Source organism: Pteropus alecto, unplaced genomic scaffold, assembly GCF_000325575.1.
Source record: "Pteropus alecto unplaced genomic scaffold, ASM32557v1 scaffold88, whole genome shotgun sequence".
In the NCBI taxonomy this organism is placed as follows: Eukaryota; Metazoa; Chordata; class Mammalia; order Chiroptera; family Pteropodidae; genus Pteropus; species Pteropus alecto.
Genome location: NW_006494611.1, coordinates 4,642,858 through 4,659,091, shown reverse-complemented (window position 1 = coordinate 4,659,091; position 16,234 = coordinate 4,642,858). Strand labels below are relative to the sequence as shown.

At 40.2% G+C, this 16,234-nt stretch overlaps 1 protein-coding gene across 2 annotated transcripts; it reads left to right on the top strand.

Moving 5' to 3' along the window:
- The first annotated feature begins 154 nt into the window (after nucleotides 1-154).
- CRYGS (crystallin gamma S) lies at nucleotides 155-7,410 on the top strand. Of its 2 annotated transcripts, XM_015599971.2 has the most exons (4): nucleotides 1,346-1,401; nucleotides 1,583-1,645; nucleotides 6,218-6,460; nucleotides 6,882-7,410. In XM_015599971.2, the coding sequence occupies exons 2-4, from the start codon at nucleotides 1,628-1,630 to the stop codon at nucleotides 7,152-7,154; spliced, it is 534 nt and encodes a 177-aa protein (XP_015455457.1). In that variant the 5' UTR covers nucleotides 1,346-1,401; nucleotides 1,583-1,627; the 3' UTR covers nucleotides 7,155-7,410. The 2 variants fall into 2 exon arrangements, with proteins under 2 accessions (XP_024898024.1, XP_015455457.1); XM_025042256.1 differs by lacking the exon at nucleotides 1,583-1,645 and having other exon boundaries at nucleotides 155-1,401.
- The last annotated feature ends 8,824 nt before the right edge of the window (nucleotides 7,411-16,234 follow it).

Below are 16,234 nucleotides of genomic sequence, written 5' to 3'. Positions count from 1 at the left end.
CAAGTGTGTTTTGTAAATTGCTATTTGTTAATGAAATTAATGGTATTAATTAGATAATTTCTTTAAAGGTTATAAAATTCAAAAAACTAGGCACATATTTAATACTTTGTTTCTCAATAATCTTCATATCAAGGCACATTAGCCATTTTCTGAATTGACTGTAATGTATCTTAGGGGCATCTAACTTATAAAAATATTTGTTGGTTAGCTTTGTTAGTGGAAAAATGAGGAAGTTGGACTTTTGAGAAAAATATACTGGACCAGGAAAATTTAAATGGAGAAGAGTGGATTTGTTGCTTTTTTTTTTTAGCATATGTAAAATGTAATCTCGTTTATAAAGTCATAGGTATATTAAGTGCTAAAATGTTCTCTAAACATGTCCCAGTATGATAGTATGGCAGAGAAATGCCCCCTAGCAGGTGGCAAGGTGGCCTTAGCTAAACCTTTGCAAATTCAGGAGTCCCCATAGTAGCTTTCTGTCTCTTAGGCTACAATGTGTAGCACCCTTTCCTGTGGATTAGAACTTTTTTAGTTGTATTTTGAAAAAATTTCTAACTTAAAGAACAGTTGTAAGAATCTGAATTTCTACATACCCCTTTGTCTAGATGTACCAAATGTTAACGTTTTGCAACATTCACTTTACCATTCTCTCTATAGTAATATTACTTATTTTTGCTCAGTGATTTGAGAGTAGGTTGCAGACATCTTGGACCTTTACTCCTAAGTACATTAGCATGTATTTCCTAAAAACAAAGATGTTCTCTTACCTACTAGACATAGTATAATGATTAAATTTAGGAAGTATAACATTCAATAGTATTACCTAACATCCAGTTTACATTAAAATTTTTGCAGATTGTCTCTAAAATGTCTTTTGTAGTGACTTTTTTCAAATACAAGATCATGCATTAGCTTTAGTTATGTAAGTTATGTTGCTTTGGAAGATGTCACTTCTGTTCAGAAATAGAGGCTATCTTTTTGACTCATCTCTTGCAAGCTTTGTTGAAGGACAAAAAGACATTAGGAATTTCAGGGTAGCTGATGGCTTGAAAACCAAATTGCCCAGGTAAGAGGGCCTTTGTATTTTTAATTTTGAAAACTTTAGCTGAGTTTTGGTGTCTTGACTCAGCAAAGTCTATAATGCAGCAAGGCTTGGTAAGCATTAAATTGGGTACCGAAGCTTTCCTTTATTTCATAATCCCAGTTGTTTTTCTAGAAACCGTCAATAGACTCTAAATGACTGACTCAATTTTTGGATCCTATTCTCATGACTAAGCAAATGTTTGATTTGAAACCAGCCCAGTATAAATGTCTCTGTGCCTCTAACTCTGTAGCTATTCCTGGATTTCAGCATTGGGGAAACCGATCTATGCACCAAAAATGTCTAAAACTGGAACCAAGGTAAGTAAATAGTCATGTTGATTTTTACCCTACCGACTTTCTTTTTACCTGATGATACATTGAAAGAAACATGGGGAAAAGTTTTGCTTCTTTGCCTGGAGGGTGAGTATGATAGTGGTTAGAAGGTTGGGATTGGGAGAGAAGATTTAAGAAATGCTGATTATATTTTCTACTCTAACAGAATTACCAAACAGTTTATTAAGGGATTATCTTTCTGTGTGGTGCTATGTTGAATACTGTACAGGTATGTCATATATAAATATCATGATTTCTGTCTTCCAGCAACTAATATTCTATGAACTTCGAAAGGAATAGGACGTGCTAATAAGTGGATTATGTGGAGTAGAAAACTTTTAGTATTCAATTAAAAATTTGTTTTGTGAAATTTAGTCTCAACTGTTAATATCCTCAAAGGGCAAGGTAGATGGACCTATCAAATGCATTAAATCCTGCAATCCCCTTCATTCAAGCAGTTACTCTTACCCCTATCTCCAAATAAAGTACTTATTAAGTTAGGAATATTGCTGCTAACATATTTAATTCATACAATATTATATTAGCTTCAGGTGTACACCATAGTTATTCAACATTTATATACCTAAAGAAGTGATCACCATGATAAGTCCAGCAACAACCTGATACTGTACAACGCTATCACAATATTACTGACTTTATTCCCTGTACATTAAATCAAAACTGGTGAATAAGAACAAGAAAAAAATGTTGAATGAATACTTGTATATCTTTCACTTATATTCTCCAGTTGTTAACATTTTGCCCTATTCGATCTCTTTCTGTCTCTCTTTACTAAACCATTTGAGAATGAATAACAGACTTAATACTTTCGCCTTAAGTATTTAAGCATGTATCTATCTCCTAATTACAACGGCATTCCCCAGTATAAACATATCATGTCCTCCAAATTTATCATAAATACAATACATGATATTCACACTATATTCAAATATCCCCCAGTTGCTCCCAAAAATGCGCTTCACGGCTGGCTTTTCCCCTGGTGTAGGATCCAATTAAGGGTCACACGTTGTATTTGGCTGTCATGTTTCTTTAGCCTGTTTTTTTTTTTTTTAAGCCTCTTTTGTATAGAACAGTACCCCTACCTTTTTGTGTTCTCATTGTTTTCTGAGACATTGATATTTTTCAAAGTCCAGACCAGGTATCCTGTAGAAAGTCCTGAAATCTGATTTGTTTGATTGTTTCCTCATATTTAGATTCAGACTAACCATCTTTGGTATGAAAGCTACACAGACAATGTCAAGTACGTCCCATTGCATTCTTTCAGGGGCACCTGTTAACTTGTCCAGAATTAGTTAGAACTAGTAATTGTACTTGTTATTCATAAGATCTGGGGAGAGAAATGAGACAGTGTCTTTAGTGCTCTCAGGTTCTTGAAAACACGCCGTGCAAATCCCACTAAAAAGTTCTTGAAGTCCTTAGAGGGATAACCACTTCCCTCGAGGACAGACTGTTACAGAACCATCTTATAGGAAGACATCCCCACTTTCACAGATTTCCAGAGTGATAATGGTGTGCTCTCTTTTATTTCTTATCGCTGGGCTCTTCACTTAGTTAAATAACTTTTGTTCGTTAAACCAAAGAAAATAGTATCTCAACTTTTTCTGTTACTGCTTCTCCCTTTCCCACTACTTGATTGTAATTTAATCAAAAGGGATGCATTAGTTTGTTTTTGTTACTTCTGAAATACTAAAGACATTTTTCTTTCTGCTACATTGGATTAGTAGGCTATTTTTCAAAAAATAAACTTGAAAACGAGGGGAATTTTGAAATAATTTCTAGGAAAATCTTCTGCACATTTCTTAGCTTTCTGCACAAAATTTTTTGCCCAAGAGTCAAAACCTTCTCTCCTCTGACCATAGAGTGGATTTCATGGTCCTTCTATAAATGGAAACTGAGTAGAGGTGCAGCATTCTCTGGGCCCTGGGGTTTGGAAGTTCTGCTGAAAGGAGAGCTTGGTCCTGAAGCTCAGTAATGGTTCCATGGCAACATTAGTGCTTTGTTTCAATCTGGGGATGGTTGGCTGCTCTGCTGGGAGGATGGACAGCAAGATGACCTTGTAAAACATCGTATATGTTTCCACTTCTCAGATTGATGTCGGTCAGGCAAATGTGCAAGGGCAGTAAGTGTGAAAAACAAGGAAAAAGAGATGATATTAATTTCCCATAGCATATCCTTGACAAAGCCTCTGTTTTGGTGAATAGTTGGCCAAAAACCAACGGTAAATTGAATTAAGGACTTTGGATCTATCTATTCTTAGAGAAGTTACCTTGATTTTTAAAAAGATCTTTCCACAAGTCTTGGGAAAAGCCCTTTCAGACTCAGGATCAGTCTTGTTCTGTTTCTAAGAGAGTAAATGTTATGTCGAACAGAGCTAACAGCAGGTAGGAAGACAGCAAAGGAGGAGATAAAGTAAAATAAAATGAACCACAGATTACTAACCAGGATTTGCACTGCAGTCCACTCGCTTGCCTGCCCCTAACGTGTAACTAGCTAGTGACATCAGCAAATCATTTAATTTCTTTTTCTGTAACAACTATAGCAAAAGCTTATTGGAAAATTTGAGCCAGGTATTAAACTAAGTGTTTTATCAACACTGTTCCTTCAGACCCTTGGAACAACCCTCTGCAGGAGATATTGTTATCCAGTTTTGTAAGAGACTGAGCTTTAAAGAGATTCAGTGGTCTTTCCAAGGTCACAGAGCCAGTGACTAGTGGTGCTGTGGTTTTGTTTTCTTCATCTGTTAACTGGGGTATCATGTATCTCTAAATATGTGCTAAAATGAGAAAAGGAGCTGGAAGAGATAAATTTGGGAATGGAAGAAAGGAGATGAAGTAGATGAGTTAGAGGTGAGAAGGGGTAAGGAAGCTTTTAGGGAATAGGAAATAGAGTTGAGAGAAATGGGAAGGATGGTGGGGGAAGATAAAGATAGAAGGAAATAAATGTTAGTAGGTTACTATCTGGAAAGAATCATCTGAGGTGGAAGAGAACGAGGTTTTATGCCCATATGCAAATCATTCTTTGTTTCTTCCTCCTTTATTCCCTATATCTAATTAGTCAACCAAATTCTAAATTTATTTTGACTGTTTCCTCATCATCATTCACATTGCACTTGCCTTTCAGTTGGCCGTCATCTCTCACCTCACCCATGGTGAAAATCTATTTCCAGGCACATCTCCCACATAATCACCAAAGGATTCTAGCCTGGCTCCTGTGTCATTTTTCTGGCCTTATTTCCTTATACCTCACAAATGTTCGATATGCACCAGTGTTAATGAACCACTTGTCCCTATAATAGGTCATGACTTTCACTCCTTTATTCCTTTGAACAGGCTGTTATTTTTAGTTTGCCTCTGGAAAACCTCTGCTTATCCTTCAAGCCTCACATCATATCCTCTCTAGACTTTACTTGGCTCTGCTCCTCTCATCTGATTCGGCTGACATGGTTTTCTTTTTAAACCAATAAAGCAAATTAGCCACAAGGTGGCAGCATAATGCCAGGGAATTGACTGCTCAAATCAATGACATACGTGATTTCATTTTAAATTATAACCTAGTTTTGATCTTGGATTATGGAATTATAGAACAAGAAGGGACAAATTCTGTAGTCCATTTGGTCTATTTATTTCCAGGCACTGTTTTATGAAGCCCTAGTAGTTTCTGGGAACTCTTTCTCTGTTTCAATCAGAAGAGCTCTGGGTTTTATTTTACAGCCAGGGCTTCCCATGTTTAGTCCTTTCATTTGACAAATGGGAAATTGGAGCCCAGAGAGATGGCTTGACTAAGGTAGTAGGGCTGATTGTGGAGATACAGCTCTGGACCCCAGGTTTATTATTTCCCCTTTCTTGGGGCTGCATATTTTCCCAGAGCCATCATGGGTCTCAGAGGTTTATCTCAGGCATTATGGTAAAAACTTGGTAAGAGTTTTCATAAAGAGCATTTTTGCCTTGTCATTTTGTTATTTTGTAACTATCCTCTTACCAATAAAATAACACAGAACATAACGATATATTTTCATGTGTGTATGCCCTATATCAGCAATCCCTAACCTTTTTGGCACCAGGGACCGATGGTCTGAGGTGGAGCTGAAGCGCTGATGCTAACGCTGGGGAGTGGCTGCAAATAGAGATAAAGCTTCGCTTGCTTGCCTGCCACTCACCTCTTGCTGTGCAACCCAGTTCTTAACAGGCCACGGACCGGTACCAGTCTGCGGCCTGGGGCTTGGGAACCCCTCCTCTATATCCATGTAAAATAAACTCTGAAACTAAGGCCTATGTTTTATTTTCCTCTATATTTTAAATCATCTTGAATGAATTTCTGCATTCGAATTCATTCATCTTCATCAAACATTTATTGAAGGTCTGTCAAGTGCTGGGCACGTGTCCATAGCTTAAATAGGCTTGGTCTTCACCCTTGGAAGAAGTTTAGGTGGAATCTGGAGGGAGACACAGACATGTTAGTAGATCATTCTATAATATGGTAGGTACCTTGAGCTGTGGGGACAAAAAAGAGGAAGCAATGACTTTGAGTCTGAAACTGCCAGTTTATATTAGAGCACTTTTGTTTTTCTTCATTTTAAGTCTTCAGAAAGTACTCATTCTTATTGTCCACAACTAATGTCTGCCAGAAAGCACATGTTGTAAGGCGAGATAGAACTTATCTTTTCTCCTCAAAATTGAGGAGAAAGGAATTTCTGAAGTGGGGAATATAGTCTTGATTTTTATTTTGTCTGTGAATAAAGCCATCCAACTCCTCAGTTCTCTTTGTTTGCCCTGTACTTCAGATTACTTTCTATGAAGACAAAAATTTTCAAGGCCGCCACTATGACTGTGATTGCGACTGTGCAGATTTCCACATGTACCTGAATCGCTGTAACTCCATTAGGGTGGAAGGAGGTACCTGGGCTGTGTATGAGAGGCCCAATTTTGCTGGGTACATGTACATCTTACCTCGGGGCGAGTACCCCGAATACCAGCATTGGATGGGCCTCAACGACCGCCTCAGCTCCTGCAGAGCTGTTCATCTGGTGAGTCTTGTGGCTCTGGTGTATATGTGTATATATATCACTCCCTCCCTCACCCTCCCCACACAATTTGTTTTGTTTTGTTTTTTTTGCTTTTCTGCAAAAGGGTTTTTCCTGTTATTTTCCTACCTCTTAATGGGAGTGGTGGGGAGGCTGTCTTTTGTTGGCTGCAGAGACTTAAACCTTAGGTCAGTTCATCCCAAGACAATACACTTTTCATAGCGCTTTCTCTAACTCTTGAGGATTTTAAGGAGTTAAGGTTTTCTTATTGAAAGTCAGCTGTTTCAGTCAGTGCGCGGTGGGGATGGGAGTTCAGAGCATCTAGCTTTCAAGAGGGTAGCTTCTGAACTATACTGTTGTCTGAATTTCTGACCTGCTGGTGCTTTCCATAATGGTTGCTGTTCATTTCCTCCTGTTTTTTCAGTCTAGCGGAGGCCAGTATAAGATTCAGATCTTTGAGAAAGGGGATTTTAATGGTCAGATGTATGAAACCTCTGAAGATTGTCCTTCCATAATGGAGCAATTTCACATGCGAGAGGTCCACTCCTGTAAGGTGCTGGAGGGTGCCTGGATTTTCTACGAGCTACCCAACTACCGTGGCAGGCAGTACCTCCTGGACAAGAAGGAGTACCGGAAGCCCATGGAATGGGGTGCAGCTTCCCCAGCTATCCAGTCTTTCCGCCGTGTTGTGGAGTAATGACATGGGAGGGGCCATAAGCTTCTAACTGGGGGCTAAATGCTGGCTGGCTTTGTCACCCAAATAGGCATCATAAATAAAACAATTGGCATGCATTCCACTGTTGACTGTAATGCCTCTCCTTAAATACTTTTAGGGACTAGTAAAATAATGCCCGCCACAGTGGGAAGTTACACAAAGCAGCTCAGCTTTCAGACTACCAGCCTATAGCTTTGTGTCAAACAAAATGGGACTTCATTAAAAGGTTAGAAAATCATATTGTCATGTAGTGGTTCTTGTTGCTTAAGTTTTGTGTTAATGCAACAGGTATAATAATAATAGCTGCCATTTACTGAGTGCTTTCATTATCTAATTTTCTCTCCACAACAATCTTATAAGAGAGGTGGTTTTATCTGCATTTTGCAAATAAGGAAACCGAGGTTTAGAGAAATAAAAAACTTGCCCAAGTTCACCAGCTGGTGAATGAAAGGACCAGGATTTGGTCCAAGATATTTGTTTCCAAAGCTTTTGTTCTTTTTATTTCCAACTCATTCATCCAACACATATTGGCTGAGGTTCTGTGTGCATAATGTAAATATAAGACCCTGAAAAATTTAAAAGGTGGAAAGGACAGAGTCCCCTTATTGAGGAAACAGAATACCTATCAAGAATGGCCAGTGAAAATATTAACTTGAAAATAGAGTCATAAGTCCTCTGAAGTCCCGTTTTTAAGATCTAGAAACTCCTGTGTCAGTTACTTTTCAACCCTTAAGTCTAGTTTTTCTATGGAGGGAGATATGATGAACTGAGGAGGAGGAATGGGAACCCACTTGCAGGGCTGAAAAGAGCTCTGACCTTGTCAACCTACCATGCAGCCAACTTTCCTTACATTGAAAATGAGGGTGAACGAAATGCTCACTCAAGTCCCATCAAACATAAACGTTCTAATTCTTCGGAGGCCAGAGGAGGATGCTGAAAGACGAACTGTTGCCCAAAGACTACTGACACCTATTTTTAGACGCACAATTTCTGGGAATGATCTTAGAGATCCTGCCTCTTCTTTCCCACTGAGGACACTGAGTCTGTGGTAACAGAGTTAGCACAATTCTCTCCTGTCATATTAACTGCTGCCATGTTCCAGTCCTTGGTGAGTTGGTCACAGTCTGTTCAAAACAACCAGAAAAGCAGTTCTGGAAGCAAGATAGGAAAACAAGTGTCAGGATGACTAACCACAATCTCAGAGAAGCAGAAGATGGTTTTCGACATAAAACAATTATTATTTTGGGATGTTTTATGCCTCTTGTTTCATGCACTGATCCAGAAGGAGATTACCACCATTCTCCCAAGCTATAGACACATCAATCAACTTGCACTTAAAGAATTTTTGCTAGCAATTGATATTAGAATTCAAAAACACTTTATGTCTTTATCAATTCCAGTTCTAGTAGAACATTCTGCTGTTAAAACAAGAATCCAGCATCCCACCCGTCAGGTACACCCAGAATAGCACCTGGGTTGTAATTTAGAATTATCTCCCTCTACTTTTTATTATTTTGTCACTATAAAACAGGAGGGGCAGTCTGAAGAAACTAGGGCAAGGGCATACTTAGACCGTTTTAGTCCTGCTTCCATTCTGAGCATTCCTGAGACAAGTCTCTGAATAGTTCCCAAATACAGAGCCCACTTCCTCAAAATGCAACATCAGGGGCTCCCATTTAAAGTCTCCAGGGTAGTGGAATCTAAAAAAAAAACAAAACATGAATAAACAAAACAGAAATAGATCCACAGATACAGAGAACAGCTGATGGTTGCCAGAGGGGAGGAGGGTGGGGGATGAGTGAAAAAGGTCTATGACCAGTTATCATTTATTCTTTACCGAAGGGGGGTGGGGGCGGCAAAGAAAGAAGCCTCCAGGCTAGGGTTGCCGAACAAATACAGGACAATATTAGTAAATCCCAAGTAGTCGAATATAAATATAAATACAGTATAAGTATATCCCAAGTATTGAATGGGATATACTTATACTAAAAATTATTTGTCTGAAATACAAATTTAACTGCATCCTATATTTTTATTTGTTAAATCTGTCAATCCTACACTTTAAGGGCAAAGCAAAGGAGTGATATGGGTCTGAAAGCACAGGGAGTGGTACAGGCTGTGGAAACGAGACGCATGCCCAAAGGAAGAACATTTAAATACGATTTTTGAAAAAACACTTGTGAGCCAACAAAATGTGTCTGCAGCTGGATTTGGCCTGTGGACCACCAGTCCTCAATCTTGACTTGTTGGAGAGCTTTGAATTTCAGAAAATGTACCTTACGTTGAGTCAAAATTTGCTGTCTATAATTCTCAACCTACAATCCTAGATTTGCTTTCCATCTAATTCTTCATTCCCGAGATAGCCCATTAAGAATTTAGAGATCTCTCCTGTTTGCCTCCACACTCTCATTTCCAGGGTGAACAACTCTGGTTCCTCCCATTGTTTCTCTCTTGGTGTGATTGGCTCCCAGACTCCACTATCCTGGTGCCTCTATTCTGTGCCGATTGCAGGTTATCTTTTCCCCTGGTGTTAGCTATAGTTTGTCCAGTGCAGACTACATCTGGAGGATTGTGTTCAATTCTCTCACCCTCCTTTCTCAGAAATGTACCGTTTTTGACTAGGCTCAGCTTTCCTGTGTCCTCCCACCAGCCCCGATATGCACCTTACCAACCTTTCCTAAGAACTCACATTCCAGTTCAAGGGCTAGAAAATTTCCTTCCCCTCTGGAGAATTAGAAATGAATTCAAATCCTGCCACTTCCATATGTTAGCTCCAAGTCCCGTGATCTAATATGTACAATCTCGATTTCCTTATCTGTAAAACAAAGATAACACTTTGTGGGCATTAAGATAATGTACAAACAATACATGGCATGTACAGCCAATTCTCATTATTCACGTAGTTATATTCTACAAAGACTGTTAACATTTAATAGTGAATGCTGAACTATTATTCCTAGGGGAAATAAAGGGTTGGGTGCCTGTGAGCCTCTGGTCATGTTTTCGTCAACCAATCTTTACATAACCTTTTTTAACATCTTCCGTTTAAAGACATCTTAATATATATTCATTCATTCACAGCGAACTTACAATCAACTGAGGTTGGAATGAAGATGATCCAACTCATATTTTCTCTGTCAGGCACATCGCAGCCTTCTTGTGCTTAGGAACCCTAGACAGCACTTCAGCACTACATTGGCAGTTGTTTTACAAAGCAAAATCATCAACCGAAAGAAAAACAATGCAAAAAAAAAAACAAAGCACTAAATAGGCAGCAGAAGAAGATATTTGTTTATAGTATGAGAGCTGAAACCAGAAGAAGGCAGAGCATTTGTTCATCCTCAGATGGGGACATGCAAATTTTTCATTGTTCTGCTCATGTGTGTGAATGACCTTGAAAGTACCATGAGTAGTGATTTTGGGATGACAAATTTTAGTGCAGGGGCAAATTCACAAATATAGAATCTGTGAATAATGAAGGTCAATGGTACTTCACCACCATGGTTAGAATATTAGTACTTAAGTACCTCTGTTACCAAGTTGTTTGTTTTTTATTTTTTGTTTTTGTGGATTTTTTAAAGCTTTTTTATACCTCTTTCTATCCCCGAGTTGTTTTCAGAAAAGAATCTCCGCATTTTGGGCAGATCCTTCATTGTTGGGAAGAAATATATCCAGTCCACCCTAATGCCTTGAAAAACAGCCACCTATTTATGGGAGCCTGGCCTTTCTTAGCTCTCTTATAAACCTGTCTCCTGGTTCTAGATCCCACCGGTTTTCAAGGGTAGTGGAACCTAAAGATACCAAAACATGAATAAACAAAACAAAACAGGGTTGTCCCTAGAGTTCATACAACCTCCACCCCACCTCTACCCCCTTGTTTTCTAACTTCTACCTAGTCTCTCTTATTTGGGGTCTCTCAGAGGGCAGCCAGTTGCCAAGCTCTCCTTCCAGTCCTCTGGCTGACCAGCCTTTGATACACACAGGAGAGAAGGATCTCTGTAGGTGTGACTTCAAAGTAAGAGAAACCTCTCTGTCTACTTTTACCTCTTCATTCAAGCCTCAAACTTCAAAATCAGGGAGTTTTAGAACTGGAGGGCCTGGGGGCTTTCCCATTCACTATCACAACATGATGAGATGGGCTTGTTAACCCCAGTTCTCTGAGGAGGAGCTAAGGCTCCAAGAAGCTAAATGAATCGTCCAAAGATGCTGATTCCACTGCACCATGCAGCTTCTGCTGCTCAACCTTCACGGGAAACAACCATGATACCTTGTCAGTCACAACATGAGCTATTCCTTTTTAAATAGCTTCATTGAGATATAATCCTCATACCACAATTTACCCGTTTAAAGTATACAACTCAGTGGTTTTTAGTATATTCACATATATGTGTGACTATCACCACAGTTAACTCTAGAATATTTTTATCACCTCAAAAAGAAATTCTGTACCATTTAGAGACCACCACCTTATCCCCGCCCCTATGACCAGCCCTGAGTAATCACTAATCTCCTTTCTGTGTCTATATATTTGCTAATTCTAGACATTTCATGTAAAGCAAATCACATATTGTGTGTTCTTCTGTGAGTGGCTTCTTTCACTTAGTAAAATGTTTTCAAGCTTCATCCATGTCGTAGCATATATTTGTGCTTCATTCTTTTTTATGGCCAAATAATATTCCATTGTATGGATATTCCACACATTGTTTATCTGTTCTTCAGTTGATGGGCATTTGAGTCATTTCTATCTTTTAACTATTATGAATAATATTGCTATAAACATTTATGTGTGTGGTTTTTGTGAACCTATGTTTTCATTTTTCTTGAGTATTTACTTAGGAGTACAATTGCTGGGAGTCTGAGCTACTTCTTCTTAAGTGTCAGAAGCATGTGGAGCCTCGAAGCCCCAAAGACCTAGATTCGATTTTAACTCTCCCACTTTCTAGTTGTAAGATTTCAAACCAATGCACTTTTAGAAGGTCTGAACCTTCTCATATGTAAATTAAAGATAATTATACCTACTTCTTAGCAGCTTCGTTGGCATTAGATGAAACAGTAAGGGCAAATTCTTAGCCCAGTGAACAATCCAAAAAAGCAGATACTCAATAAGGGCAGCTATTCTAATATCTCCCAAATATGGAATCCCTGCTGGAGGAGGCATTAAATGGAGACATTGGTGCTGAGAAGTTTGGGAACCAATGGGCTAGTGGTCTCTCCAGCCCCTCCCTGCTTTAATGATCAATGACTTAGGTGTCCATAAGTGACTGGTGAGCAGGTAGAGAGGAGGAGGTGGTAGGGAATGGAGGCGAGGCAACGGCAGGGGCTGCAGGAGAGCCAGAGAGCTCTGTGCGGCTGTGGGGAGTAGCCATTGCACTGAAAGGGGCCATGAATCTCTCTTACTTCATTTCTGCCAGGCCTTGTACTGCCCCCTGGGTCTTCTCTTCTTTCGGCTAAATGATCTCATTTCCTTTCACTTTAGTGAAAATGGTTTCCCATTTCCCCAGCACCAGTGTGGCCCTTTGTGAGTCAGCAATCAAAGGGCTCAAAACCCTGGTTGAATGGTTCTGGAATTGATTAGCTCTGGAAGAAATCCTGCCAGCACTTTGCCCCTTGGGAGCACAGCAGGCAGAGATTTGTTCACATTGTTCACGCCCCACCTCCCTGAACAGGCCACATTAGCCTGTCCACTGAACCGTGGGGCAGACAATGGTGGGCTTGGCTGTAGTGCTGACCTCCACAGTTTCTCAGTACACGCTGAATGATTTGCCCAAGCTCACGGTAAACCCCATGACCCTGACTAGACCATCACTCCAGGACCCAGTGCTCAGAACAGAAAGAGAAATCTTTAGACCGTGTTCCTGTAAGCAGGAGGAGGGGAAAGGCGGCAGCCTGCAGGCTGGTTATAAACCAAAAATAAAAATTATTCCAACCGCTAACAAGCTTTTGAGGCCTCCTCTGCAGGCCAGGGGTCCTTACACTTGTGAGGGAGTCACATTTTTATGCCACGCTGGCTCTACCATACAGCCACTCAGCAGCAGCTCACATTTACACACACTATTTCAAAAGAGTTCATAAAGCCCTTTCACGTAAAGTACCTCATTTGACCTTCACCATGGTTATGTGACTTAGGGAGGATTACATCCTTCTAGATCCCACAATCAAGAGCAGCCCTTTTGTGTAACAGGTGTTCATGCCAAAAGTCTTCCCCATGATATGATCATTTTAAAAAAAGCCATTTCTCTCATTCGTATCACAAAGTCTAAGGCATACTTTCAGAGTAAGTGGCTTCTAGGATTTCATGTAATGTTAGTGAAATATAAGTGGGACCTGGAGCTCTGGACTGGGGAGGAAAGTGTGAGTGTCTTTGAGTATGCATCAGAAAGACAAATAGAAATGCATTTTGTTTATCCATTGTTTTTATATTATCTTCTACCCTCCTGTCCTCCATTTTTCTGGTTTCCAATTGGGCTTGCTATAACGAAAAGGCATATATGGCAGATTTATCAAGCAAATAGGGGCTTGATGGCTTGTCCTTCAGATACCCTCCCTCATAAGCAAATCTAATCCATGAAAATTTTCAATTTTCAAAACAGGTAAATTAGGGGGGAAATATTCACCTTACAATGACTACCTATGGGATCCTTTAAAATGTACATTTAAAATTTCAACAAAAATTTAATGTTCATTGAAGGTTTACTATCAAAGAGATAGTAAAGGGGGAGAGAATCTATTGGGTGGCAGAAGCTGAGGTGGACCTAGACTTCACGAAGGAGAGTCTCTCTGTCTGTGACGTTCTTGTACAGTTCTCAGACCCAGAAAGTACCCTTTCCCTGCCTTGGGGCCTGCACTTAGGGGGATCCTACATATCACAAACCAAAATATAAATGTTTTTCAGAAACAAACAGATACAGAGAATATTTTGATAGTTGCCAGATGGGAGGGGGGTTGGAGGGCTGGATGAAAAGTGGAAGGGAATAAGAAGTACAAATTGGTGGTTACAAAATGGTCGTGGGGATGTAAAGGATAGCATAAGGAATATAGTCAAGAATATTGTAATACATATGTATGGGGGCAGAGAGGTATTCGATTTACTGGGGTGAGCACTTCGTTAAAGTCATATAAATGTCTAATCACCATATTGTACACCTGAAACTAATATAATATTGTATGCCAACTGTAATTGAAAAATAAAAAAAAAATTAAAAAAATATATAAACGTTTTCTGTCTTTTCTATCTAAATCTCTGTCTCTCTCTGCCTCTCCCTATCTCTGTCTTTTTTCTCTCTCTCTCTCCCTCCCTCTCTCTCTCTCTCTCTCTCTCTCTCTCTCTCTCTCTCTCTCTCTGGTTAGGTAACTAACTGAGGTAAGGACAATTACAAGAGAGAGTTGCTTGGGCTGAAATGGATCCACTAGACCATGGAAGAGGGATAAAATCACAGCCTCTGCCCTGGGAAACCAGAGAAAGAGGGTCTGATTGATTTATTTCTTTACTTACTTGGGGTAAACTTTATTAAATTTCCAAACTATAAAATTCACCCTTTTTAAAGTGTTTGTTTTGACAATTTTGAGAAATATATACAATCGTGTAACTAGCAGCACTATCAAGATATAGAACATTTTCACCACCCAATCAAATTCCCTTCTGTCTCTGTGGTGTTAACCCCTTCCTCTCTTCCTGCTCTGGCCAGCACTGATCTGTCTTCTCCCCGTAGCTCACCTGTCCCAGACTGTCATAGAAATGGAATCGTGCAGTAATAGCCTTCTGTGCCTAGCTTCTTTCACTTAGCATAATGCTTTTGAGTGCTTTTTGAGTTACTTTTTATATGTTGTTGCATACATTAGAAGTTTATTCTTTTTTATTACTGATTACTATGTATGTAGTACATTTTGTTTTACCATTTACTGGTTGAAGGAGATTAAGTTGTTTCCAGAAGGTCTGCTTTGTTTATAGTTGCTTCAAATCACCCAAAGTGGGGATCTAGCCATAGAGGTTTCCACAAGATAACTATGCTCTTTCTCTTCTCTCTACGCAGGTGATGTAGTTGGGAGGTGCTTAGAACTACCTGGAAATCCTGAGCTGACAAAATGACATGCAGGACCTGCCTGCCCCAGCTTCCTGGGGACACTGATTATATCAGTCTTTGTCCTAGGTTCAGGAGTCTAGTCACAGTCAGTCATCCCAGGTCTAGCCTGAACCCCATCCTGCACTAGCAGATATGAGCTGGCCCTCAGGCCCACAGGTGCAGGGATGAGCCAGGGGAGAGCTCACCTCCTTTAGCCTCTGGGATGCAAGGGTGATGCCTGGGAATGGGTTGGGAGGTCTGGCTGGAAATGCATGTCAGCTGTGGGAATAGCTTAATTTACAGTTTCTAAATGTTTAGACATCTGGTATAGGGGCCTCCATTTGAACTCTTGCTCCAGGCCTGCGAATGTGAAGGTGTGCTCCCGGCCGTAATGAGGGAGGCACCTGGGAGCTGCATCCTACATTCTCATAAGCAAATGACTACATCGGCACCAGTGGCCCTCTAGTGGTTCAGAGGGATAAAGTCTGTATCTAAAAGGACCTGCTCTGCTCCCAGAGTGTAGTTTTTGTGCTAGAGAATCTCTCCTCATTATTCCATCTGCTTCTCTGACTGACAGCAGCTGTCAGGCCAGGAGAAAACAATCTGTGCTTGGCAGTCCTTCTTAGTGTCCCCAACCACTCCCTCACCCACTCCCCACAGCAGCTGTTTCCTCCTCACTCCCCTAGTGCCCCTCCCCCACCACATGCCTGGTCTCCACAGATACTTCCACCTCCTACTTAGTGGAAAAAAGAAAGACTAGAAGGCCAGCATTTGCTCAGCTCGTCCCTGCTCCCAGAACATTTCTTTCCGTCTCTAAAATATCACGTTTCTCTGACATTTTGTTCTGTGTTGTCTTCCCACTAGACTCTTCGATGGGTTCAACTTCTCTCCGTCCCCATGTATATGACTCCCGAATCATGTCTCCAGAGCTATACTTTCTCCTGAGCTGCAGAACCCAGCCATCATCGTGTCCTCAACCTCTCTTCTCCCATATCCACTTGG